This window comes from Uloborus diversus, chromosome 6 (assembly GCF_026930045.1).
Source record: "Uloborus diversus isolate 005 chromosome 6, Udiv.v.3.1, whole genome shotgun sequence".
In the NCBI taxonomy this organism is placed as follows: domain Eukaryota; kingdom Metazoa; phylum Arthropoda; class Arachnida; order Araneae; family Uloboridae; genus Uloborus; species Uloborus diversus.
In genome coordinates, this window is record NC_072736.1 from 42,000,349 (window position 1) to 42,026,862 (window position 26,514).

The window sequence follows — 26,514 nt, forward strand, 5'->3', positions numbered from 1 at the left end:
GATTTTCATAACATGGAACCCTGGTGGAAAGATGCACCAAAATGCATCATTTGTGACGTCATCAAGACCACGCCTTGTTTGAGAAGTCGGGACATTTAAAAAAATTAATTAAAAAACAACTGTTGGAGAAATAAAAATATTTTCTGGGTCTATGTTTTTCTTTTTTTGCTTATTCTATCAATTTTAGTGACTAAAGTAGTATTTTCGAAGGAAACAACCCCATTGTCCATGCAAAAGCACTAGACGTCGTAATAATACGCCAATTTTATCAAAAGTTTCACCTTGAGATTTGTTGCTGGCGATAGCAAATGCAGGTATTATTGTGAAAAGAAGGTAATTTTCTCGAAACTGAAAGTCCTCCCTCACTCCGTAAAATAATTTATGTAAATAATCAAATCGCAAAAAAATATAATCAAAATGAAAATATTTTAAATTCCCGTATAAGCCTCAATAATGAAAACAAATGTAAGAATTTCATTTACGCTCACGCGAGAAATGGCAACGCATAATATTATCCAGCAAGTTCTTCACACTAACTATGTCGCGTGAAATAGCAAATAAAAATGAATGTTCGCTAACTTATAATTGCTTGTAACTCATTTTCTAGTCATCTTAGCGAATTAACATTTTTGAGCCATAAACGGGGGGTAAACATTTTTTAAAGTACTTTTCACGATCTTTCCAACCATACCAAACTCGAAGCGCTAAAATGCAGTTTTCGTGTAAAAAAAGTGGTTTAAAAAATGAATTAAAAGTTAATGTTTCAAGCTTCCAACAATGAATTTCAACAATGGAAAAAGTATAAAATTAAAATTTTTGAGTTTCGCCAACTAAAAAACGCTTATAACTTTTTTTCTAGTGGATTTAGGTTGTTGGACCTTAGGAGCCCTGACAATTTCTTCGTAAGGAGTATTTTTCAAAGACCTTTCCAACCATATCAAATTCGAAACAATTGGACCATCCGTTCGCGTAGAAAGAGCCATTTAGGACGAAAACGCGTTTTTAATTAATATTCCCGTTAATTGTTCGATTTCAAAAAAATTTATTGATGACACTAAAACTCGGCAACAGCTACCAAACAAAAAAAGAATGAAGGAAATCGGTTCACAAACAGAGGAGAAATCAGTACCGAAAGAAAACGGCTTGCCTATTAATATATAAAGATACTGACAAATGTCTGTCGAGGTTTTCAAATGATTCTAGAAACCGAAAATCTTTTCACTGTGAAACATTTTACCTACTCTGTAAAGGATTTGAAGCTTTTTTATTTTATACACAGCAAGAATATAGTACTAAGGTGACTGAAGATTTTTTTTTTAATGGCAGACTTTCATGTGTTCTCTAGTGTGAAAAGTAGCAGTATAACATTTTCCCCTTTAAATTGGGTGATAAAGAAATTTTACTTAATCTTTCAACTAACTTGCCATTGCCAAAACAAATTCTATAATCAGGAACCACTTATTTTAGTAACATTTTTATTTAAAATATATAGATATGTATATAAAAGCATTCTTGCATCTTTTTCCAATGTTGGTCTTAATTGTTTTTATTATTTTGCTGCTTCCAAAGCTCTTGCAATTGACATTTTTCTTGTTCTGTAGCAAATATGTAATTTATACTGTTAAAGGAATGATTAAAAAGGTCATCTTCCATCAAGCCATAGTACTTGGACGCCAGGTAATATTCTTTCGATAATGTTGTATCAAACACTCCTTTATCATCAGTCTGAAATGCAAAAATAATATTACATATTCTACAAGGATTTCCATTTAAAAAGCAGATCAAACAAACATGTTAAACTTCATTTGCAATAAATATGGTAAAATTAATATTCTCTGCAATCAATGATTTATACGTTAAGTGATACCACCAACCCATAGGAACATGCATCACTAAGTTTGTTGGTTCAATGGAAGAAATAAATAAGTTCTGCCATTGACCATATTTGACATGTGACCTATTGCATTTAAAAATACTGCAAAAAAAGCCTATGTGAGGAAACACTGGTGAGTTCACAGGTGGTTTTAAAAAATTTCTATTAAGACTTAAGTAGAAAGTTAATTGCTTCAGCTTTATTTGGTTATTGGTTTTCAGCATTGGCCAGTATTTCATATCTGCTGACTTTTTAAAACATTAATCAATAAATCTGTACCTCAGAGGCAGACTAACAGAAGTCCAAAAATTGCGATTTTACCTTTATTAGTGCATTGAATGTAGAATGCTATTCTGCATTGAGCCATATGAACGTAATCTTAAAAAACAAAAAAAAAAAAAAAAAAACAGGAGTCCATTCCTTTGTATGCACCAAGCGATTGTTTTTCCACTCCCCTGTAAAGTAGCAATTATGTGACTTACGTTAGTCTGGCTCCAAGGAACACGAATGTGAAATGAAAATAAAGAAGTTGTTGCACAGTACACATTTATTTTTAACACGTACAGTCATATACGTGAAGATTGACTTTCAGAAGGCTAAAGCAAAGACCTTTAATGAAAAGTGGCAGGTTTAAATATTTATAAATACTTACGCATAGTACAATTGGATAACCAATATCCCTGAAGAGTGGAAAATGATGACTTTCGTATGATTCTACAGTTTTGCTGATCACATTAGATGTGAGACAAACTTCTATTAGAATAAAAGAACAACAATAGTATGTCATATTTTAATGCAGTGATGTTTAAACTTCAAGTAATTTTTCTGAAATTCTTTATGAGAAATAAAGCAAAGGATTAGTAAAATAAATATTGTGTACAAATTTTAAACATAATGGAACAGTAATAAAAATTCTACATGGTAAATGTTTGAAAAAAGGATTCAAAAATGATCAGAAGAGACATGATATGATAAATAATGAAACCTGATTTTTAGATCTTCACTACTTATTAATTTTAAAATTTTTAGATTTACACTATTAGTTAAAACTTGATTTTTTGGATCAACACTACTTAGTGCTAAAGGTCTATATTACTTACAGATTTTTAGATATATACTATACTTACTCACATAAACGAGCAACAGAGCAGTTTTTTATGTAAAAATTCCTCCCCTATGAGCTTTTTTGTCATCTAGTTTGATCTGTTTCCTGTAATGTGCACAATTTGCTCTTGTATAAGTTTTTGCAATTATGGGGAGTTATAAAAATACCATAACGAAATTTTACTTGTAAGGTTTCCCTCTCTTCTGTTAATGAACATGTATATTTTTCTACAGACCTTCAAAAGTAAACAGTAGCCTTACAACCCAATGGGTGTCCTTGCCTATTATTTAAATAATTTAAAATTCTAGCTGAAATAAACAATTTTAAAAAATACGTTACCTAATGGTATCTTTAGCTGTTTTAGCAAATCATAATTCTTCTCAGATCCCCCTTTGCTAGGGTGCAGATAAGTTCCATGACCTAATCTATCAGGATGAATTTTTAATAAGGCTTCCACTTCTTCAAATGTATTTGGCACCAGAAAGGAAAAAAAAATCAATTCATAAAAGTATTTTCTAAAAGAAGTTATTTAAAAGTTCAATAGATTACGGTACATTTTTAAATAATTCATATGATATGAAATAATAGAAGAAGAAACTTCCAATTGGAAGTATAGGGTCTGGTGGGGGAAAGTGGTCAATGGGGTAAAGTGGTCATAATTCAAATAAATGGTTATACCTTAAAAATAAATGTTCGAATGAATGTGAAAATTTTATTTTAGAGTAGTGCAGTTAGAAACTACATTTTGAATACAAAATTTTACAACTGGCAAAATTTTATTTGGTAAAAAAAAAATATTTTGAGTGATTATGAATTTTTTAAAAATATAAACACCTTTTTTAACTTCCTTGGGAAATTTTGTTTGTTTGAATTATGAACAGATTGACTGCACAGGAAGCTACCTACATGTCTCAAGAACTCATACTCATTAGCAGTTAGCTGAATCTCTTTTGAATAATTTTTTAGAACAATTTTAGTAAGATGGGGTAAAGTGGTCATAATATTAGGTTTAACGAATATTGTTCTTTTAAAATCACTTAATCTTTAAGTATAAGGCAGGTATCAATTAAATATTAATTTCACTTAATATGTATTGTTTTTACAGTAAACAAGGTTAAATATATGAGTATATGCACATGCATACACATATACTCCTGTAGGCACGTATATATACGTATTCACATAAATGCACCAATAAACACGTATTTGGGTATCTCCTAGTATTTTTTATCTATACAGATATACATTCGACTATACACGTATATACCCGCTTATACTCGTACATATACGAACACTTATATACTCAGGTAGACACGATGTATATACACGTACATGCTCGAGCTGACACTTACATACTAGCATATGATATACATGCATGCAGGGTGAGTTTAAACTCTTGGGCAAATTTTTAAAAGGTGTTAGAGAGGAGGATAAGAAGTAAGAATCTTAAGAAACATATGGCCACAAACTAAACGCTGACGCGCTACATGCACGCAAAGCCAGAAACTAATGAATGCAAAACAGGTCACAAATTTATTACAAAAAAAAAGACAATTTTACACAACGACTTATGAAAGTTTTAAGTCATTGATGAAACTTGCGGCCGGCATCTGTAATACATGCGTCGTGATCACTCTGTTGCAATTACGAGACTCTTGAAAAAACTTTCATCAGTCGCTGCGCCTTTGTTGCAATGCGTGTATTAGAGCTGCTACAGGCCTTACTTTTTAACAACTGTCTAAATATTTCTTAAGAACTAAAATGTCGGGTAAAATCATCTTTGTGTAACTAATTTGTGACCTGTTTTCATTCCATCGATTTCTGGCTTTGTGTGCATGTAGCGCGTCAACGACCATAAGTTCCTTACGATTCTTTGCTTCTTATCCTCCCCTTTCACATCACTTAGATTTTGCCCAAGATCTTGGATTCACTATGTAAGCATACATGTATATTAGCGGATATACTCGTAGATATACGTGGATACATGTACTCAGGGGCGTAGCTAAGGGGGGGGTTTTGGGGACAAAACCCCCCCCGAAAAGTTAGTCTCAAAAAAAAAGAGAAAAAGAAGAGAGAAGAGAAAGGAAAAAATTCCAAGCGATTACACACACACACACATATATAATATATATATATATATATATATATATAATATATATATAATATATATATATATATATATATATATATATATATATATATATAATATATATATATATATATATATATATATATATATATATATATTATATATATATATATATATATATATATATATATATATATATATATATATATATATATATATATATATATATATATATATATATATATAAAAGAAGTAACCCCCCCCGAAAGTCGGGTCTAGCTACGCCACTGCATGTACTGATGTTTACACGTAAATGTACGTATATACGTCTAACAAGTATATAATCGTGTTTACACGTAAGCATACGTATATACTCTTGCTTCCACATATATATATATATATATATATATATATATATATATGCGTGAGTAGGCACGTACCAAACACGCACTGGATATATCCACGAATTAACTCGTGTATACCCGTATATGTATGTAAGTACACTACTGGCCGTTAAAATTGCTACACCAAGAAGGAATAATCTGAATGAAACAAAATTTTGCACACGTGATGGCAACATTGACACTAGAAAACGATTACAAAATGAAAGCAAAATGATCATTTATTACTGGAAAAATCTCACATGAATGGAGGTTTAAGTACCCTGTTGCGCCACCTCTAGTTGGAATTTAAGAACCGATACGGTCGAGCATTGAGGTACAGCAGTTTCGTACGATGTCTTACGTCTTCTCGTACCACAGTTGCTGTAAACGCGCCACTAATTTGATCAAATAAACAGGCTGTCCAATTTACCGTCTCAAGTGATCCCAGATATGCTCAATTTGTGACAAGTCACAAATCGCAGACCAGAGCATCACGCAGACCAGAGAAAGTGATAATGCGGAAGAGGAAATCCCTTTACACCCTTGCTGTGTTTGACTCGAGCATTGTAATGTTAAAAAAATATTTCCTGGGAGCCCCGTCGTGAGTGCTAACACGTATGAGTTTGATCGAATTAGTGGCACGTTTACAGCAACTGTGGTACGAGATGACGCAGGATATCGTAGGAGACTGTTATGTCTCAATGCCCGATTGTTTCGCTTCATGTACATCGTACATTCACAGCTAGAGGTGGCTTTACAGGGTACTTAAACCTCCATTTATTCGAGATTTTTCCAACCATAAATGATCAATTTGCTTTAATTTTGTAATCACTTTCTAATGTCAATTTTATTATCACGTATGTAAAATTTAGCTTCATTCTGGCAATTTCTTCTTGGTGTAGCAATTTTAATGGCCAGTAGAGTATCTATGTACACTTATATATGCGTATATGCGTCGACTATACACATATATACTCAGAAACTCAGGTATGCACATATATACTCGAGATACATGTGCAAACACGCAAATGATGTTCGTTTTGCGCGTATATACTCGCATATACACGTGACTCGTATATACTCGTGTAGACACGTATACACTCCTGTAGGCAATCACGTATACATGCTTATACGCTCGTGTATACGCGAATATACTTGAGTAGGCACATGCATGCATATATCTCATGTATACATGTATTTATTCATATATGAACATGTTTACTCTTGTTTAAACGACACGTATATACTCGTGCATACCCGCATATACTCGTACATGTACTTGTAACTATAAAAACAACCAAAATATACAAATAATAGGGTTATTTGTAACAGTTTTGTAGCTGTTTTTAACTATGACCACTTTACCCCATGCTATGACCACTTTCCCCCACCCCATGGGGTAAAGTGGTCATAAATACAAAGGGAAATGAAAATGTTATAAAACTACTTAAATCAATATTTTTTTTTCCTGAAATTCAATGTACGTGTTCTTTAATAATGCAATGTAAAATAATAACAAAAAAAATTGAAGTATTTAAAGAATTTATTGTATTTATTATCCACGTAAGTTGAAAACCTACGATTTTATGACCACTTTACCCCACCAGACCCTACTCTCCACTCATCGTTTATAGATGCAGAATCCACTTCAAGAAGTGTAGAGCCTTTGCCAGAATTCCAACAGGCTTTAAGAGTCTTTTTTTTTTTTAAAGCCGGACACTTTTAATAGTTGATGTCTTCAATTTTCGTGAAAAATTTCAGGATATGTTAGTGGTACTATGATAAGAAAAATTTAAGTTTCTTTTTTCAAAAAACCGATTTATTTGTCCTTGAGTAGGGGTCAAAGTTTAAGGACGTGAAAAAAAAAAAAGAGCTAAATGTATGAATGCTTTGCTTCAAAAGCAATGACTGAACCAAGCCAATTCTTTTAAATAAGGATCTACTTGACACTAGGTACATGCTAACATATATATTTTGGTGGCTCACTCATGGCTTTGAGAGCAAAGGTCAATTGAAACCAGGGCCGGATTTAGGGGAAGGCAGGCGGGGCTACTGCCCCGGGGCCTCCACAACAAAGGGGCCCCCACAATAAAATTTTTACAAAATATCTTAACTTTCACGGGTCAAAAATATTGGATATATACATATATATATATATATAAATATTCGGATATATATCAAAGTATTGGATATTTTCGAAAATATGATGATCTTTTCAAACCCTGAATAGGGGTCTCCACTCCTTCGCTGCCCCGGGGCCTCCACACTTCTAAATCCGGCCCTGATTGAAACTGCTACTTTTTTTACTTTGTTTAGGCCCAGATATCTGCTAAAGCCTTCAGTAACACTCGGAAATAAGTGTATGATTAACTACTTACCACAGTAAAGTAATAAGAAAAATATAAAATAGCTTTTGTTTCTCTTGACTTTAATAGTTAAACGGTCTCAAAGTCGATTTTTTAAAAAAGGCATAACTTTAGAGGTCGATAACTTTAACCGCAACGGGTCAACAACTTTGGGACACAGCTGTCGTTATAATCTGAGTGGCGTAGTTTAAGTTCCAGGTTAGAAACCTATGGCAAACTAATCAACTTTTTAATTATGCAGTCACAAAGTTGATAATTTGAAACAAAAAGAATCAGTTTAGGTCAATTACTCTAAAACGCCTGAGTCAATAACTTCGAGCAAGAGCTGTAATTATGCTCTATGTGGTGTAGTTCTAGATTCATGTCAGAAAACCATGAGAGCTAATCATCTTACTTAATTAAATGGTCTCAAAAATGATGATTTCTGTATAAAAGAGCATTTTTTCACGAGTTTATAAGCTTGTTACTCAAAACCTTAAGAGCTCAAACTCACATAAATACTGGAACAAATCAACAGCCAAATGTACTTAAAGCTCCCAAAATTTCATGCTTCCAGTGTAATAAATTTTTGTGTAATCTTGACCACAACATGGTAATTCTTCTCACAAAGCTGATCTGCCATTTTGGAGCACTATATTTTGGAGATCCTAGATCCTCAGGATTCGGCTCTCAGAAGCTGAAAATTAGCATCAGGCTAGTTTCAAAGACATCTCTACGCCTCTATAAAATTTCATCCCATTCAGGGATGATCGAGCGGGGACAGTTTGGAAAAATCAGGTCAATTGACGTGGAATCACTCTGATGTAACCATTATGCACATTTCACCTGCATCTTTTTTTTTTGTCTAACCTTTTTTTTTTTTTTTTGATGTTATATTTTTACTTTTGAGCCTTATTTAATAAATTTGTTTATTTATAAAAGTTTATTACTAAGTAGTGTATATGCCAATTCTACTGTAATTATGAACTCAATCTTTTACCCAATTGCAATCCTCTTCCTAAAATATAGCATTAATTTATGATCATTATAAAGTCAAAAATAACAAAAGATGCATTTGAATTATCACATTGTTATATCAGGGTGATACCACTTCAACTGACAAAAATTTGGCCCACTTTGTCTCAGAAATAAACAATGTGACCCTTAAGCAGGCATGCATACAAAGGATGGGGGCGACTGCACTTACTTTGAGGGACTCTTCAGTGGTAATTTTTCGATATTCAAGTTCACAAAAAATCTTTGACGATGTTAGAGAAAGGAAGTTTGAGTCTCTTTCTCAGAAATGTTTCGGAATTGGTTGAAACCATTTGGAATCAACATTTGTAAACTGCGTAATGTAGTAAGTGGTAAGCAATAAAAAGCAATCGCCCCTGCTTTTAAAAATTCCTCTATGCACCTTTGCCTTTGATCAAAAAAGGTTGAGACCAGTGCTTTTGAATATGATAATGAAGCTATGTGACAAAAATAAGCTACTTTTGTCCCCTTCTGAAGAGGGCTTCTTTTGCTCCAAAAATTTTTGTGATTCACTAAACATTAACAGCTATGAACTTTATAGATAGTAACTTCTTCCAAATAATTGAATCTAAATTGCTTGTTTTTTATTGGAAAAAATTAACCATGATTGTTTTTTGCACATAATGTATGTACAGCTTGTAACAGCATTCAACTTCAAGTCTTGCTTAACAATGGGCAAAAATACAAATCATTAGTCAAACATAAATGTTCTTAATTAACCATGTGAAATACTTAGAATTTTGTGGATAAAAACTTTTTATGGGTACACTTCTACACAAAAGAAATGTTGTGTAAAAATTTCAGGTAAATCCGTTGACTACTTCTCAAAATTTGCGGTAGCACCCATACGGACACTACATTTTTACATATAAGATATTGAGGAGACAAAACAAATTGTACAGAATTAATACTTACTTCAGATATGTGAACTGTTAAGTTGAGACCAGCTTTTTTAACATATTCAAGTACTGGGAAAAGATGCCTAGCATCACACTGGAAAATATTACAAGATGGTTAATTGTTTTGCAATAGAAAGAACATTGAGAAGCATAAAAATAAATAAATAAATAAATAAAAATAAAATTAGTAAAAAAAAAAAAAACATGAATGAAAATAATTGAATTCATCTTCCCAATTGCTCACCAACCTCAAAACTACAAGCAGCTCTATTCAAATTGCTTATGCTATCCTTAGCTTGTTGTAGGGAAATGTGGGACAAAGTGAACAAATTGGAAATTTGTTTTGAAAATTACAGTACATAAAAAAGGAACATTGTATTTTATAGTAAAACTTGTATTGAAGTATTATTTTTTCTTTTCGGTAGTAAATTTGCGTCTTCAAAAAAAAAAGAAAAAAAAAGCGGAAAATTCCCCCTCTGCCCTTTTTTTCCATGAGGCAAAGTGAAAAATTAATAATTTTTCCAATAACATTCTCTATTCAATTATAAAATATATTTTTGATCAAAAACAGCAAATAAAAGGTTGAATAAATAAATGAAATAATTAAACAATAAATGAAAAATCAAATAAATAAATTAATTAATACATGAAGAAAAATAAACCAGTGAGCAAATGAGTGAATGAATAAGAAAATAAGTGAATGAATGGATAAATAAGTGAATTACTAAATGAAGGAATGTAAATGAATTACTTAATAAATGAATACATACATGATTTAGTAAATGATTGTGTAAGTAAACAAAATAATCTGCTTCACTTTGCCCCGTATGTAATTGATTAAGTGTACAAAATATTTAAAACACAAATTTGCTTAATGTTAACTAAATAAATAAATACAGCATCAAATATTAGAAGATCTCAATTTATCTTTAAAATGTTAATAACAATTACTTAATCATTTTATAATAACTCTTAGTGTGAATGCAATTTTTTTTTCAAGTTTGATCCAGGTTGTTCAGAGATCTGGATTGAAGAGGGCTGGATAAAAAAGGTTCTACTATACATGTTTTTATAAGGGAGAAAGAACAAGTTGCATATAAAAATCGAATTTGATTTCAAATAGGAAGTTTCAGACTGGGATTACCAGTTTAATGGATGCTGTGTTAAGTGAAATCTTTCCTTCTTTTCCAAATGGAATATGCACCAAAGCGTTTGACACATATTTAATCTCATCTGTGTAAAATATTGCACTTTTGAGGATTTGAGGGTATTTTTCCGTTAGCACGGCGCAAGCAAAAATCGCCAAATGATTAAGCCCAACCCCAAGCAATGCTTCGCCGAATTGATGTCGAAATTTGCCAATTTTCTTACAACCCTTGTTGGGCATATTCGCTTGGCGTTGGGCATAATCATTTGGCGATTTTTTGCTTGCGTCCGGCTAACGGAAAAGTACCCTTTTGAGTAATATTTTAGTAATGAAAAATCACATTAGTCACAATAAATCAAACTTTGGAAAAAGATGTGACACATACTCGACATACTAACTTTTTTTTTAGTTTTATCAGCAAAGGAAGTCTTGGAGGAAAAAAATCTAACAGTTGAAAATTTAAGTTATTGGTAGTTGGTAAATTCAAAATTATCTTTTCAAAAATATATATAGCGAATTCATGAAAATATTTCTGGAAGCATGAATTGTTTTGCTCACGACATCAAAATTATGGGGATGGTAAAAAATGAAGAACAAGTAAGACAGCTGCAAGAAGATTAGATTTACTAGATGTTCCGATAAGTGTGGAAAGTGGTGTTTCCATAGGTTATACTCCAAATACGGCGTACACTCTCAAACATTTTCTAGACATATAGCGTATACTCTCAAGCTTCAAAAAATTTCGTATTATGACATATTATGTATATGATCGCATACACTTCTTGTGCGTAATAAATTACTGGGAGTATACTCTAAGAAAAATTGATGGGAACATCCCTGGTGCGGAGTGGTAGCATGGGCGCCCATATTGAGAGGGGGGGGGGGGAGGAGCAAGTGAGAGCTCAAGTCCTCTCTTAGAAATTAGAATTTCCTTGCTCTTAGTACTTTTTTCTTTGCAAAAATGAAAAAAACGTTTCTTCTCAAGCCATTAATGAATAAGTTATTAAAAATGTCAAATTTTAATAACTCTAATCTGTATTGAAACTGGTTTCCCTGGGGAAAATATCCTGCTAAATCATGAGAAAAATATCTGAGCCTTCCCTTAAAATTTTGCATATGGACGCCCTTGTATGGTAGTTAATGTTAGGAAATGCCAAGTGCTACATTTAGGTCAGGGAAATAAGCGTGTCAGTTATTACTTACAGGGTTCAGTTATTAGTCAGGCAGAAAATGTTCTTGATCTGGGTCAGTTAATAAATCAGGGTTTCAAGTTTAGTCAACAGTGCAGCATTGCAAGTAACAAAGCCAGCAGAATGCTTGGTAACGATTTATCAATCGATCTATTTCAAACAAATCAAAAAAGGTTCTTCTGCCTTGATATAAAAGTTTGGTAAGACCTCATTTAGAGTATGCTGTTCAGTTTTGGTCTCCTTATCAGAAGAAAAATATTTTTTTATTGGAAAGGGTTCAAAGAAGGGCTACTAATGTAGTAAGGAGGCTTTCAGATTTATATTATGATGCCAGACAAGGATGCCCATCCCCTCCCCAAGTTCAATGGCGCAAATCCCCCCCTCCCTTTTTTCTCAACCCTCTTTACCTTTTAAATTTTTTAGCTCTCTTTTTTTCAATTAATTTATTTTTTAAAATATTTTTTATTTATTTTTTTATTTATTCACTAGCTGTACCTGATGCGCGTTGCTACGCCAACAAAAAAATACATCATTATACTGATTTTCATGACAATCGGTTGAACGGGGCAGAAGTTGCTACTCTGCAGTGCCACCTGGTGGCGAGTGGCTTCAATGAGCATATTATGCACCTTCTCTGTGGAAAAATACATATATATAACAATTTTCATAATAATCGGTCCAGGTATCAAGCGAAGCCGTGACTATACTCAAATTTTGTACTCACGCAGTTTGCAAGATCAATCAATCGCTAAAAATATCAAATAGAAAAAGTTTTAAATCCCCCCGTTGCATGAAAAGCCATAAAACAATAAAGAAAGAATTTATTTGTTCAAACTCAAGAAAAATGGCAACAGCTAACTTCTTATCAATGAGATCTTTCACGCGAATTAATTTCTGCAGCCGATAATTTTATTTGTATTTATCCAATGGATTGTGACTTAAATTGGAATAAAAAAGGAACTATCGATCTGATTTTTTTTGAACTGGTCTATAAACATTCCCAGTACCAAAAATAACAAACGGTGAAAGTTTCAGCCAAATCTGCTGGGTAGTTTTTGAGTTCATGGATGACATACAGACAAACATTCATTTATAATAGATTTACCCATTTTTAATTATTATTATTATTATATAATTAGAAATGTTTTGTGCTATGCCAATGACATACACATACACACAAGCTAAATAAATAAATGAAATAAGATATAAATAGAATAGAATAAAATAAATAATTTTTGATTAAAAATAAATAAATAAATTTAAATAAAAAATATAAAAAATTAAAAATCCCCGCCCCCCAAAAAATTTAGATGGCGCAACTTGCGCCGTAATCCCTCCCCCTATGGATACCCCTGATGCCAGACTTAAAAGTCTTAATATGTATCGACAGGAGAAAAAAAGAGTCGGAAGGGACATAATTCAGTTGTTAAAATTTATAAATACATAAAGAAGAGGGGGTCATTGTTTTAAGCTGTTCAAATCTCAGGCTAATCTGGAAATTAGAAAAGTTATTACTTTAGTAGGGTTGTTGGCTCTTGGAATGGCTTACTGGAAGAGACAGTAATGAGCAAGGGGTTGGATAGCTTTAAAAGGGACATTGATCTTCATTGGGGACTAATAAACTGGCTTGGACCAGCCTAGTGCTTGTTGCTGCTTGTCAAATTTGTATTTACATTTGTATTTGTAAATGCTTTAATTTAAAGGAAACTGCATGAGAAATAACTATGAATAAAATCTTTAACATAAAATACATACCACAGGATTACCACTTAAATCAACACCAACGATTTTAGTAGTTGAGGTTGTGTATTCTTCTGCAATCTTCATTGTTTCTTCAGCATCTGTTACAGACCTTTTTCTGTCGATTGATAAAAGAAGTTTCACAGTCATTTTTTGGCACACAGTCGAACAAGTGTCTTCAATTGCTTTCACGACTACTTCCACATAGCTTTTCTGAGTCATATGACCAGCAAAAGAAGCTTTTGGTGTTGTTCTGAGCTCTAAGTAAAGTACGTTATCTTCATAAAACTCTTTGATAACATCACATGTTGCCTGAAATCAATGTATTAAACAATAGATTTTAACATCTTTGCGGTTTTTGGGCAAACAATCAAACATGCACAAAGAAATCATTTTGAAAGTTTAAAAAAGATAATTGCAATCTCTATCTAAGCTTTCTTTCGATATATAAGATTTTACTGCTTTTATTATTATTTCTATATAATATAGGATTTTGCAATAAAAATTAGCAGCCAAATCATATGTTTTCAATCATGCCATTCAAATAAGATGCTTTTAAAACACACACACACTAAACACTTTAATTTTTATAAATTTATGTAGTAGGTATTTTTTACATAATTTACCACTTGGATAAGGGGGAGGGGATGGAGGGAGTATGAATTAGGGACTTAGTTGAGGAAGTTGGTTTAGGAAAAATAATAAATACATTTACACATTCATTCCAAAAAAAAAGGTACTTGAAGGTGAAGTTGAATGAATACTTTTGTGTTTGAAAAGTAAAATATGAAATTACATTTAATTGCATAAAATTTCAGATTACTGCATACACGTTTTTTGGGGATCGCAACTGGCAGACATTTTATCCATAAGCTCATTTATTTTGCATTGAAAAGGGCTCCTTGTAATCTCGAAACACGTGTATGCAGTAATCTGCAATTTTGTGCAATTAAATCTTGTTATTTCTTATTTTATTTTAAGGTGGTTAAGTCTTTCCTTTAAAAGGGTTTGTTTTTACTTTACAAAACATTACCCAACACAAATCTTTAAGCAAATATATATATATATATATATATATATATATATATATATATATATATATATATATATATATATATATATATATATATATATATATATATATACAGGGTGCGGAGAAAGTTGCCACAATTTTATTAGATATTTCAATAGGCTGTAACTAACACATAATTCAACAAATCAACAAGTTAAAGCAATAAAAACTCTTTATTGAAACAATAATAATAACATTAAACAAAAAAATTATAACAGTTGCTCAAAATTGGCTCTTTGGGCTTCAATACATTTACGGAGTCGCAGTCTGAAATTGCTGATGATGCTCGCACACGTATCCACCGTTGTCTCATTCCAGGCACGCCTCAGAGCCGTTTTGAGCATGTCGACCATGGCGCATCGTTTTCCTGAGATTTTTTCCTCCAAGATTGACCACACAGAGTAATGCATTGAATTGAGGTCCGGTGAGTTAGGGGGCCAAACATCCTTGCTCCAAAAACCAGGGAACAGATCTTCGCAGATGGCAATCCTCGATCGGGCCGAACGCGCAGGAGTTCAGTCTTGTTGGGTGTGAATATATCTTGACCAAAGTGTTCTGTTGCCCATGGCCTCAGTACATTGCATAGAACCCGCTGCTGATAGCTCGCAGCATTAATTTTGACATTTCTGTCGATGAAAACAAGCTTCATCTTCCCAGTGGGACAAATGCCAGCCCAGAACATTACGGAGGTTAGAAAGTGACTGTGCCCTGTGATTTTCGCAGCAGCGGTCATCTTCTGACCCTTCTTAAGCAGTTGGCGATGATTTTGATGGTTATGGTGAAGATCTTCTCATTGGTAAAGAGAACCTTTGAAAGGCGAGCACCAGCGGTCAAGCGAAGCATCTGTCGAGCTTTTATTAATTTTTTTCTGCTTCATTGTGTCATTGAGGAAGTGGAGGCGATTGATCTTGTAAGAACGAAGTCCCAACTTGTTTTTCACAATGGTCCCAACGCTTTTTTCGCTGATCTTCAGTTCTTTGGCCATCTTTCGCATTGAGTGCTCTGGACTGCGATGGATGCGACAGCGGATCTTCTGCACATTCGCTGGAGTCGTTGCAATGGTTGGACGACCACTCTGTGGACGGTCGATAGTCCCTCCAGTCTCCTTGTAGCGTTGCACAGCGTCATAGACTGTTTTACTCTTGAATCCAGTCGTTCGAATAATATCGGCTGTTTTAATTCTCTTCTTGTGTAATTCAACGACAGTAACACGCACATTTTCACGATTCATAGCTCACTATCTGAATGAACTAACAAAGAACAAATGATTAAACCTCAAATACTTTTAATGCCAATAAACAATACGTGCCAAATAAATCACCAACATACGATTTTAACGCCAAAAAAAAAAAAACGTTTTAAACAAAATTGTGGGAACTTTCTCCGCACCCTGTATATATAAACAAAATGTTTAACAATTAAACAAATTTTTCAGAACGGTTGTAAAATTAAATGCAATGTGAAATCATGAGATATATAGATTATTTTTTTCAACAAAGACAAAACTTTCACAACTCAATTGCAAAGCAATATCATAAAAATGATTTTCAAATGCATACTTACTAAATAAATTGCTTCAGGACTATCAGTTAGTTCATGAAAAAGGGAAAACAGCTCGAAGCATCTGAGGGAAAAAATAAAAATAAAATAAAATAAATGATAAATATATAAGATTCAAATTTAGCACAAACCTTAGCTACATAACTAATTATGATTACATGTTATTAAATCTTCTGTAAGCAACAGAAAAACTAGCACTCAAAAAATAAACATCTCCATTGATTTCAAATCTGAGGAGGGGAATGCAAAATATAAAACTATTAACGGCATAACAAACATATTTAAGTACTTTATATATTTCTGTTATGACTGATACTTTAACAATGCCTATTTGAAAACAATACGTTATAATTCTCTTTTAAAATAAGATTTTAAGTCTGAAACAAGTAGTTCCTAATTGGATTTCAATATTAGTTTTTATGCAAAAAACCCCCTCTTTTATTTGTAATATCTGTTAGATTGTGGTCTTATTCAACTGATAAGAACAGGGGACCCTCGGTTGTGAGTCCTTATTCAACTCAGTGTAAAAAAAAAATGATATCTCCCTTTCCTAGATTCAAATTTTAGAGTTGAAATTTCCCCTTTTCTCCCCTCCAAAAAAGGGGGAAGTGTACAGCAAAAAGTTGGGGACTTTTGAGACGTCATTGTGGAAGATGTAACAAATGTTTTTGTGAAGAAAATCCTTGGGCTCTAACTTTTTCCAAGTAAAATGCTAATTTTACTGAACCATGTTCTTGCCACATTTAGATAAAAATATTGTTACAAATTCTGTAAATATTAATTATTTTTTGTGATTAATTTGTTGTAATCTAGCTAAATTTGGCATTATCTTTCATCTAAAATTGTCTCAGTAACGTAACCTGTAAATAGTTTCATGCAATGTAAATACAACCCCCTAACATTCGGCTGAAGTATACGGTCCCCTCATTTCTGAATGCTAAAATTTGTGAATGGAAAGAAATGAGAAAGTGGTAGAACGGTGTAGGATTTTCTGGAATATTTGAGAAGCTCTCTTTCGATGTTTATAAATAGTCCTGACGCATGATAAAAAGTCAGTCTCGACGGAGCCGTTGCGCTGAGAGTGTATTAGCTCTGTTTTGTGTATCCTTTTGGGCTGTATTTTTGTGCATTATGATGTGAATACGTGCGTTACCGCTGAGTTTACGGTGTTAATCAATATTTGCCTAATTGCTATAATTAATTTAGCAGTTGTTAAGCATATTTCTTGTAAATAGTTGTAAATAAATCTCCAGTGTTTTTCTTAAGAACTGTGTCCTCATTTGAAGAAAGTTTGAAGCTGCATTGAACGTGTAACAATATGAAAAGTATCTGCGCACATAGCTCAAAACTATCTGCATGAATGAAAATCAACATGCAGTGGGTAGCCAAAATTTTTAGTAAGAAAATGTCTTTTTCTTTCAATCATGTATTCGTGAAAGCAATTGTAAACATTTTTTCTTTATGTTTCTTCAAATTTTGAAGATCGTAAGTGTGTAATATGGATATTATAAGGAATTTCAGTCAATGCACATACCTATAGCACATGTACCTGCACAGCATCAAATCTAGCTATGGTTCTTACCCTAGTCATAAGTGGGATAAGCCCTTCTAGAACATGGCAAAGAGAAGATGACATATTACTATCTTGGTTATGAGAAAACCAAGAAAATTAAAGAGTTGGTGCAAAGATTAACCAAATTGTATTTTATCCTACCACAAAGCAGTGACTGCTAAGTCAGAAACAGAGATTGGGGAACTATTCCTGAACTGCATTACTGATGAAGAAAAGTTGGACAGGAAACTAAAATGCTTTAAATTAAAATTTTGCTATAACAAAAAATTCATTAAAGAATAGTTCCAAGAAATTTTCTTTTGATTTTCTGAAAAAACGTTTCACCATTTAGAATATTTAAATTTTGCAACAATTTGAATAAAAAGTTTGTGACTTTTCACATCAAAAAAAGTATACTAGGCAACAAATAAAAAATTGCAAAAAAAATGTATAATATGTGCTAAAAAATAAAGGATGTTAAATACATTAATAAACTAGTATGTTGTGGCCATCACGAAACTTTCTTCTATATTTTTCCTTTTTCTGGTCCCTCCCCATGCTTGACGAAGAAGCAATATTCCTAACAAAAACAAAATTACACATGCAAAAACTTGACGACCATCCCAATGTCTGAATTATTGTAAAAGCAAAGCAAAAAGCAAACATTGAAAGTTATTTTAAAAGCCTTGCTTGAATTAATTACAAATACTTTATTTATTAACAAACATAAGATGGCAACAGTTAAAAATTTTAAATTATTGAGATTATATTTCTGATCATTTCCATACAATTAAAATCACGAGAAATACGCAGACGACAATCTATTACGATTTATGTTTCTTATTGTTGCATTAATAAAGCTATTTTTATTCGCAAAAAAAATAAAAAATCAACACCTCTTGGAGCGATTGGAGTCAAAATTGAACCAAAGCCTGTTTACGTATGGATTCACATATATTCCAAATTTCAACCAGAACGTAGCATTACTTCTTGAGATAGGGCACTCACAATGGAAAAAAAGAATGGGCGATTGCGCTACCCCCTTTTTAGCTGTTGACACCAAAATAAAATCAGCTCTTATACCCATTAAGGGCTACTTGTCAAAAAATTTTTGTTTGATTCCGTTCGTTATTTCTTGAGATACAGCAGTCACAATTGACGACAAAAAACGTTCTATAACTCAATCCCCCTTTGAGCTATTGACACAAAAATTGAATCAGCACCTGCTCCTGTTAGGGGCAACATGTGGTCCAAATTTTGTTTGATTACGCCAGTTACTGCCTGAGGAATAGCAAGCACGCGTAACTCGAAAAACGTCCCATTGCTCAACCCCCCTTGGAGGAATTCGCGCCAAAAACCAATGGGCACAAGTTCACATAGGGGCACATATGTGTACCAAATTTCGTTCAATTTCATGTGGTAGTTTTTGCTGTAGAGCGGCCACAAAAAACTGGTCACACACATACACACAGACAGACAGACATTTTCCAAAAATAGTCGAAATGGACTCAGCACACCTCAAAACGTTCGAATCCGTCAAAATTCAGAATTCGAAAATTTGCACGAATCCAATACTTTCTTCTGTATATTAGATATAGAAGAAAGTAATAAAAAATGATACAAGTAATAATAATTAGATTTCAACAGAAACCAAAAATAGTACAGAATCTGACATTTTCGAAGCGAAAAATAAATGATGAAAGTTTAATACTTACCCAGGAAGATCATTTGATGCTAATTTGGGGATATTCAAATCAAAAGTGCTATTGTCTCCAGACTTAAGTTTTTTTAAATCAATTAATTTCTTTGCAGTATTTTGACTTATAGATCCATTTAGATGAGCATGAAGTTCCTGTAAAAAGGTTTTGAAATTGGAACTTTAGAACTAAAATGTTCAAAGGTTTATAAAAATGTGCAGCATTTCACTTAAATTTTTTTCAAGAAAAGGGGGGGGTGCAAAGGGTATAGACACACTGCATAATTCTATTGAGAAACAACAATAAAAATCACGCTTATATAGGTATCAAAAAATAACAATTTCAAAGCTCTGAGGAGTGAGGGTTGGGGTAGAGTGGATGGGGGGGGGGGGATTGTCCCCTCGTGACCCAACTAAATGACAGCTCTGAAAGAGTGGAGTATGAATACCTTTGGATGATGATCATGCCTAGGGGGAGAGGTTTGGGGGGAAAAACCTCTCCCTTGAAAAAAATAAAACAAGAAAAGGGGAAAAAATGCACGTTTAATTTGGATTTGGCAATACATGTAACTAAAGTAAAAGCACTAGAAGTCAGCCTTTTAAGAGCTCTAATAGCTGATCATTTTTAAATTGTAGTTTTTAGCAATCAATACAACAAAAGAAAATTAGAACTACTAATTATAACTTTTTAAAAATATTATAATGGAATTTTTGTGACAAAAGAACAAGCACTCATCAATGATTAATTTTCCTGAAAAGTTAAGTTAGTTCTTGAAATCCTCCAAAATTACATAATCTAATAAGATTCTACTGCTCCTATATAGAAGTTTGGTAAGATTTCATTTGGAGTATGCTGTTCAGTTTTGGTCTTCTTATGTCAGGAAATATATTTCTGTATTGGAAAGGGATCAAAGAAGGGCTACTAGACTAGTGAGGGGACTTTCAGATTTAGATTATGATGCCAGACTTAAAAGGTGTAATATGTACAGCCTGGAGCAAAGGAGAGTCAGAGGGGATATGATCCATCTGTTTAAATTTATCAAAATGAAAGATGTTAATGGGTTAAATTTTTGCATGGAAAGCAGGTCGAGGGATTATTGTTTTGAGCTATTCAAGTCTCAGGCCAATCTGGAAATTGGGGAAAATTATTACTTTAATAGGGTCGTGGGCACCTGGAACAGCTTACTCGAAGAGGCGAACATGAATGTAAGGGGTTGAAAGCTTTAAGAGGGTCACTAATCTTCATTAGGGACTAATAAACTGACTAGGACCAGCCTAGTTGGGCTCAGAGCCTGTTGCTAGTCATCACATTTGTATCTGTATAAGTTGCAATTCACACCATGAATATATAATATTTATATATGAATAACTAAGAACAAAAAAAGTTTCACCAGAATAGTTTGCCTTCCCTCATGTTAATCTTGCATTTTTAATGATAGATGGATAATGATCAAGTGTGTCTGACCTTGAACCTTTGTGGGCATGTGTGAATTTTTTCACATCTATCTTTAGTGTCAGTTGCTGACAAATAGAGTTTACCTGAGTTAGTGTGTAGGGGTGTTGTTGGATTTTTAAATTTGAGAAAAATAGTGAAAGGACAGGAGCAGTGCTACTCAGGGACGTAACTAGAGGGGGGCAGACGGGGCTCGTGCCCCGGGCGCCAGATTTCAGGGGCGCAAAACTGACGAAGTAAATGCATGAATATATATTTTTACCCAGGGAAAAAGTGAAACAAAGAAACAACTTAGAAGAAATTAAAAATAAAAAAAAAACCCCTCAGAACAGGCACAGGCTGATAATGAAAAAGATGGACGGAAAGCAGGTGAGCGCAGTAAATGGCATAAATGTATTTTCTTAGAGTGACCAGTTCTTATTACATCTCATCTAAGAATCACCCAATAGCAGCGGAAATGCTTAAATCTGCTTCATCCACAATGAAACCATAATAAAACTGTCAACGTGATGTCTAAAGAACGAGAGCTAGTCTACTCTACTGGCCTCAGGTAATACCGTTTTACAGCGTTCCCTCGGACGTAGCCCCTTTTTAAAAATTGGAGCGAGTTTCCACCCCCACAATCTTGATCCTATAGAATAATTCTCTGAAGAGTTTCTCTGTGGTACGAGCTCTCGTACTACATATTTCTCTGATATAGTTTTGCCTTTTTCATTTTATTATTTCACGGTATGTTTTGCTCATCTTGTGTAGTTTTAATTCAATTTAAAAATATGTCGAAAAAGCAATCTGGTCAGGGCCTGATTACTGAATAGGCCAACTAGGCCATGGCCTAGGGCTTCCAAATGGCTGAAATTTTTTTAGTCTATGGCAAAAATTGTTTCATCTAACGGCTAAATTTATCTAAAGTTTGAATACAGGGGGCTCCAAAAAAGTATTTGGCACAGGGCCCATCGATATCTTAATTGGGCCCTGCATCTGGTGCTGAATTTAGGGGGACAGCTAAAGCGAGCATGAAAAAGAAGATCATCTGTCCTCATCTTAATTATCATCTTGGTTAAATGTTTAAGACGTTTGGTAAGACATTGTTTATCTAATTTAAAAACTTCGCACTATAATTATTGAGATTTAATTCAAAGTTCTGAAGGCTGACAATATTTTCTTTAGCAAACATTGGTTTTTTTAGAGAAAAATTGGGCTAAATTGAGATATTTTCTGCTTAGTATGAATATAGTTTTGCCACTCACAATGTTTAAAATTTCTTCAAACATTAACGTCAATAGGTGGGAAATCAGCCAGTTTTCACAGCTCTCAAACTTGAATTTCGTTTCGGTACTTTTGACGTATATTTAACATTAAAACATTAAATGGAAGTAACTTGGAAAAAAGGGTGCTGAAAACATGTAATTATAATATTTTAAAGATGCGTTGTTTTACTGAAAAAAAAAAGAAAAAGAAAAGAAACTGCAGGCACAGATACGTGTTTCCGTGTTACAAGGAACTCTTTTTTCAAAAGCTGATTCCTTTAGACTGAGAAATGACCTTGCTCTTGTAGTCCCCAAAATATGTGTTTTTTTAAAACAAGTTTTGCGGTATGCTGGAGACAAAATGCTTTCCTATTACTATAAAATGCAGGAATTCTGGTGCCTCTCCCCCACCCCCGCTCCTGTTTTTTTTTTCTTTTACTCTTTTATCAGTTCTATGGAAACATGAAGTTCATGCAATTTCAGGAACAACACGCATTTGTTTCTGTGGATAGTAACGAAAGTTACTCGTACATTACAAGATAAGCATTGAAAATTAATTTTGAATGCATTTTATGTAAATTTTACGCTTGATTCATATGTAACTGCATCATCTGCACAATAGTGTTCTCTATTTATATTTGATAGATAAAATATAGATTAAACTGCTAGGGGTCTGCCGCCATCTGCTCGCTAACGTTCACCTATCCCCCATTATTGCTTTGAAATCTTATTTGGCTCTCGATGATTTAAATTGTCTGTTAGGAAGAATTAGATTAAAATATGTGTTACAGTTAAAGCAAAATGAAATTCCCGCTCCCCCTCTTCTAGAAAATAGAATTTAAGTTAAGGGCTCATAATTACTAACAACTTAATAGCTCATTATAATTGGAACAATAATAAAATCCCGCTCCTACACAACGAAAAAAAAGAAAAATACGCATAATAAAATTAGGTAATTTTAAAACAAAAACGCTTCAAAGAATAACCCTATCTCGGGGTTGAAACTAAATTGCACAAACTTTCCCAGCTATAGGGGCTAAAGGGCTCTTGACCAGTTTTGTACGGTTGAAAAAACGTTTTCAAATTCATCTTCTCCAATAATATTTCCCTCTTTAGCTCCAGGCTTGAATTGAGTTTATCCAATGACTTCCGATGAAATAGAAACTCCTATATTTATTCATTTACTGTTCTAATTAAATGAGAAAATTGGATCAAGCTTCACCTGATACAGTGAAAAACTTTTTTTGGACTGACATAAAAGAGGTTGTGAATTACATAAAACGGCTGTGAGAAATCTTTCATCCCCTTAAAAGTATGCATGGGAAGTTTTAGATTAAAAAATGAATTTCAAAAAAGAAAAGAAAAAATACCTTTAATTCGAAAAAAAAAAAAAAAAAACCCCGAGGTACAAACCATGGGGATCTGAAGTAATTGTGTCCGAAATTTCAAAGATGAGGTGGTTATGGGGTCTCCTGGGCGTGGGACAGCCACAAACCCAATTTCTTTGACGTTATGATTTTAAAAATACGTATAGAGAGGTTTTGGAGAATTTTTCAGAATTAAAATATTAATATTTTTATAAAACTTAAAAATCCACCTTTTGTTTTACCATTGAGATGGGTATCACCTCGGGATGAATCCCCCTCCCCCCCTTCCGTCGTAGTGACGCTACTGATAATTATGTATGTTGGAGTGTTTTCAGCATATTTTCTGGGTAATATATATTGAAAGGTCTGATGCTGACTTTATGAAAGAATTTTTTTTTCAAAGGGGGGGGGGGGGGGGGGCGCCGCCAAAAAGAAGTCTTGCCCCTGTTTGAAAATGACCTAGTTACGTCCCTGGTGCTACTGCATCAAATTTTGACAGAAACTGGGTGAGAGTCAAGTGGAAACCATTTAATAGATGAAGATGGCTTCCCTCAGCACATTTCTCACACGATTTTGACATTTTTGGCAAAAAAACCAGACCTCTGAATTCAATCTGTTCCTTATTCTCCTAATATGGCTCGTTAAGACTTCTGGCTGTTCCCCTAATTCAAGAGGAAATTGAAAGGACTGTGCTACTCCAGTCCTTTCGTCATTTTACTTCAAATTAAGAACTCTTTATTACACTTTACATACATCAATCAAATTCTATTTGCCAGCGCCCGATACTATTGACAGATGGGAAAAAATTCCTGCATGTGCAGAAAGGTTCAAAGTTGGCTCATGGACTTGCTTTTGGCTCATGTCCATCAGGTTTTCACACAAAAAAATAAGATTGGATACTTTTCTAACAACCCTTGCATAAACAAATATCAGTTACATAAAAGCCCCTTTCACCAGACAATCTTTCACTGTGTAAACTTAATTTTTTTTTGTATTTTCATTGGCTAAGAGTTTTACAGTATTAGTTTCAGACAGGAGCAGTTTATCAGAAATAAAAAAATGTTGCCAATGTCAAAATGTGAACATTTAATTAAAAGAAATAATAATAATAGCACATAACAAGTTTGTTAAGTGAATTTTTAAGTTAGTATTTAATTGACAGGACAGCCGAAAATACAAGAATTATACTTACTGTTTTGGGCAATTTTTTTATTTTGGCAATGCAACTACTTTCATCGAGCTCCATTTCTGTTTATACACTAGAAAATAGACACACACTTAGTAGTTTTTCGTTAATTCAAAAAATCAAAGAATTTTGTAAAATTTTAGTTTAATATTAGCAAATACAAAAATTCATGAACCGGAACTGATAAATTGTTACAAAATTTCTTACATTAATATAGTGTAATACTCTCAACACGAAAACGCTTAACAAGAAAAAATGTTTAATACAAAATGATAAAGTGATCCAGAGAATATACCATGCAGTTCAATAAAAATCTTTTAGCATGGAAAAATATTTAGGTTCCCTAAGTTTCATGTTAAATGTTTGACCTAGTGTATATATTTTTTAATCATTCAAAAATAGCATCTACATTAATTCTAACTTGCTGAACATGTTATTTCTTCATTTGAGAGGATTTATGATTTCATATTTCTCTGATTTTTACTTCCTTTTACAAAAAAGGAAAATTGTATTCGCGAAAAGTTTTTCACTCAAAAATCGACCTTAATTTCCATTTTGCTCAACCTCAAATGAATGTTGAGTTTTTTTTCGACTCGACCACATGTGGATAAGTGCCTAAGAACGTATAGTCACATGAAATGTCCATTTTGATGGTTGACATTTTGACAAATTTCTGCATTGCAAATGTGATAGTAAGATCCTGGGATAGGGACCCTTGAACCTTACGTTATTACGGACTGTATTAATTGCTGATAATCATTAAGAATTTGTACTTTGGTTCCCTCCCTCCCCCCCCACACTACCTAGTTTCTTTCTCTTGACCAGAAGTTAGAGGATACAGTGAGTACGGCCTTGGATGTGGATTTAAAAATGTTCAACTGGCTCAATCAGTTAAGTTCATTTGAACTTTTTGTTTCCTTTATTTTCTTTTGTGAGGGAAAAAAATATTTTTTTAGCGCAAGGCCCCATTGGGCTCTTTTTGCTCTAATCGGCTTAGGGCTGGCTCTGGCCACAGTAGACTTTCCCCTTCTATTTCAAAGTTCTATTCTTATGAAATAAGATGAGAAAAGTCCATTTATTTGGAAATTTAAGTTTTTACTTTCGTAAAATAAATCAATCTAACTTATAAAATTCATTTTTCAATCGATCAATAATTTTTAACTTTGGAAAGTGAGAGGGCAAAAGGCCCCTTTACTTTTAGAAGTGAGTGGGTGGCGTTTCCCCCCCCCCCTTCCGCGAGCCCCGCCTATGACAGTAAAACATTTTCAGGGTCAAACCTCATGTTATCAGAGTCATCGAGCTTATGCAATTACGATGACCCTTCTTATGAAACATTTATTCTAACAAAATATTGAAGTTCACTGGCGAAATCAAGATATTGAAAACCGGACATTAAAACAACAATGAATCCAGAAAAAAAGTTGAAGAAATTCGAGAATTAAAAAGTATGAAACAATAAAAATTCTAAACAAAGTACACTTCCGACATCAACGGAACACGAGCAAGCACATGCTCTCGACGTGCTCTTGTAACAAAACAAAACAACTTGAAAATGATAAATAAACACTAACATCC

At 33.3% G+C, this 26,514-nt stretch overlaps 1 protein-coding gene across 2 annotated transcripts; it reads right to left on the minus strand.

Annotated features, from left to right (window-relative positions):
• On the minus strand, positions 1-26,514 carry LOC129224181 (adenosine deaminase-like protein). 2 transcript variants are annotated; one of them, XM_054858599.1, is made up of 9 exons: positions 26,426-26,514; positions 24,946-25,012; positions 19,706-19,842; positions 16,442-16,502; positions 13,822-14,118; positions 9,744-9,823; positions 3,318-3,454; positions 2,526-2,626; positions 1-1,725 (listed from the first exon to the last, which is right to left on the minus strand). In XM_054858599.1, the coding sequence occupies exons 2-9, from the start codon at positions 24,997-24,999 to the stop codon at positions 1,537-1,539; spliced, it is 1,056 nt and encodes a 351-aa protein (XP_054714574.1). In that variant the 5' UTR covers positions 25,000-25,012; positions 26,426-26,514; the 3' UTR covers positions 1-1,536. The 2 variants fall into 2 exon arrangements, with proteins under 2 accessions (XP_054714574.1, XP_054714575.1); XM_054858600.1 differs by lacking the exons at positions 19,706-19,842; positions 24,946-25,012; positions 26,426-26,514 and adding an exon at positions 17,973-17,993.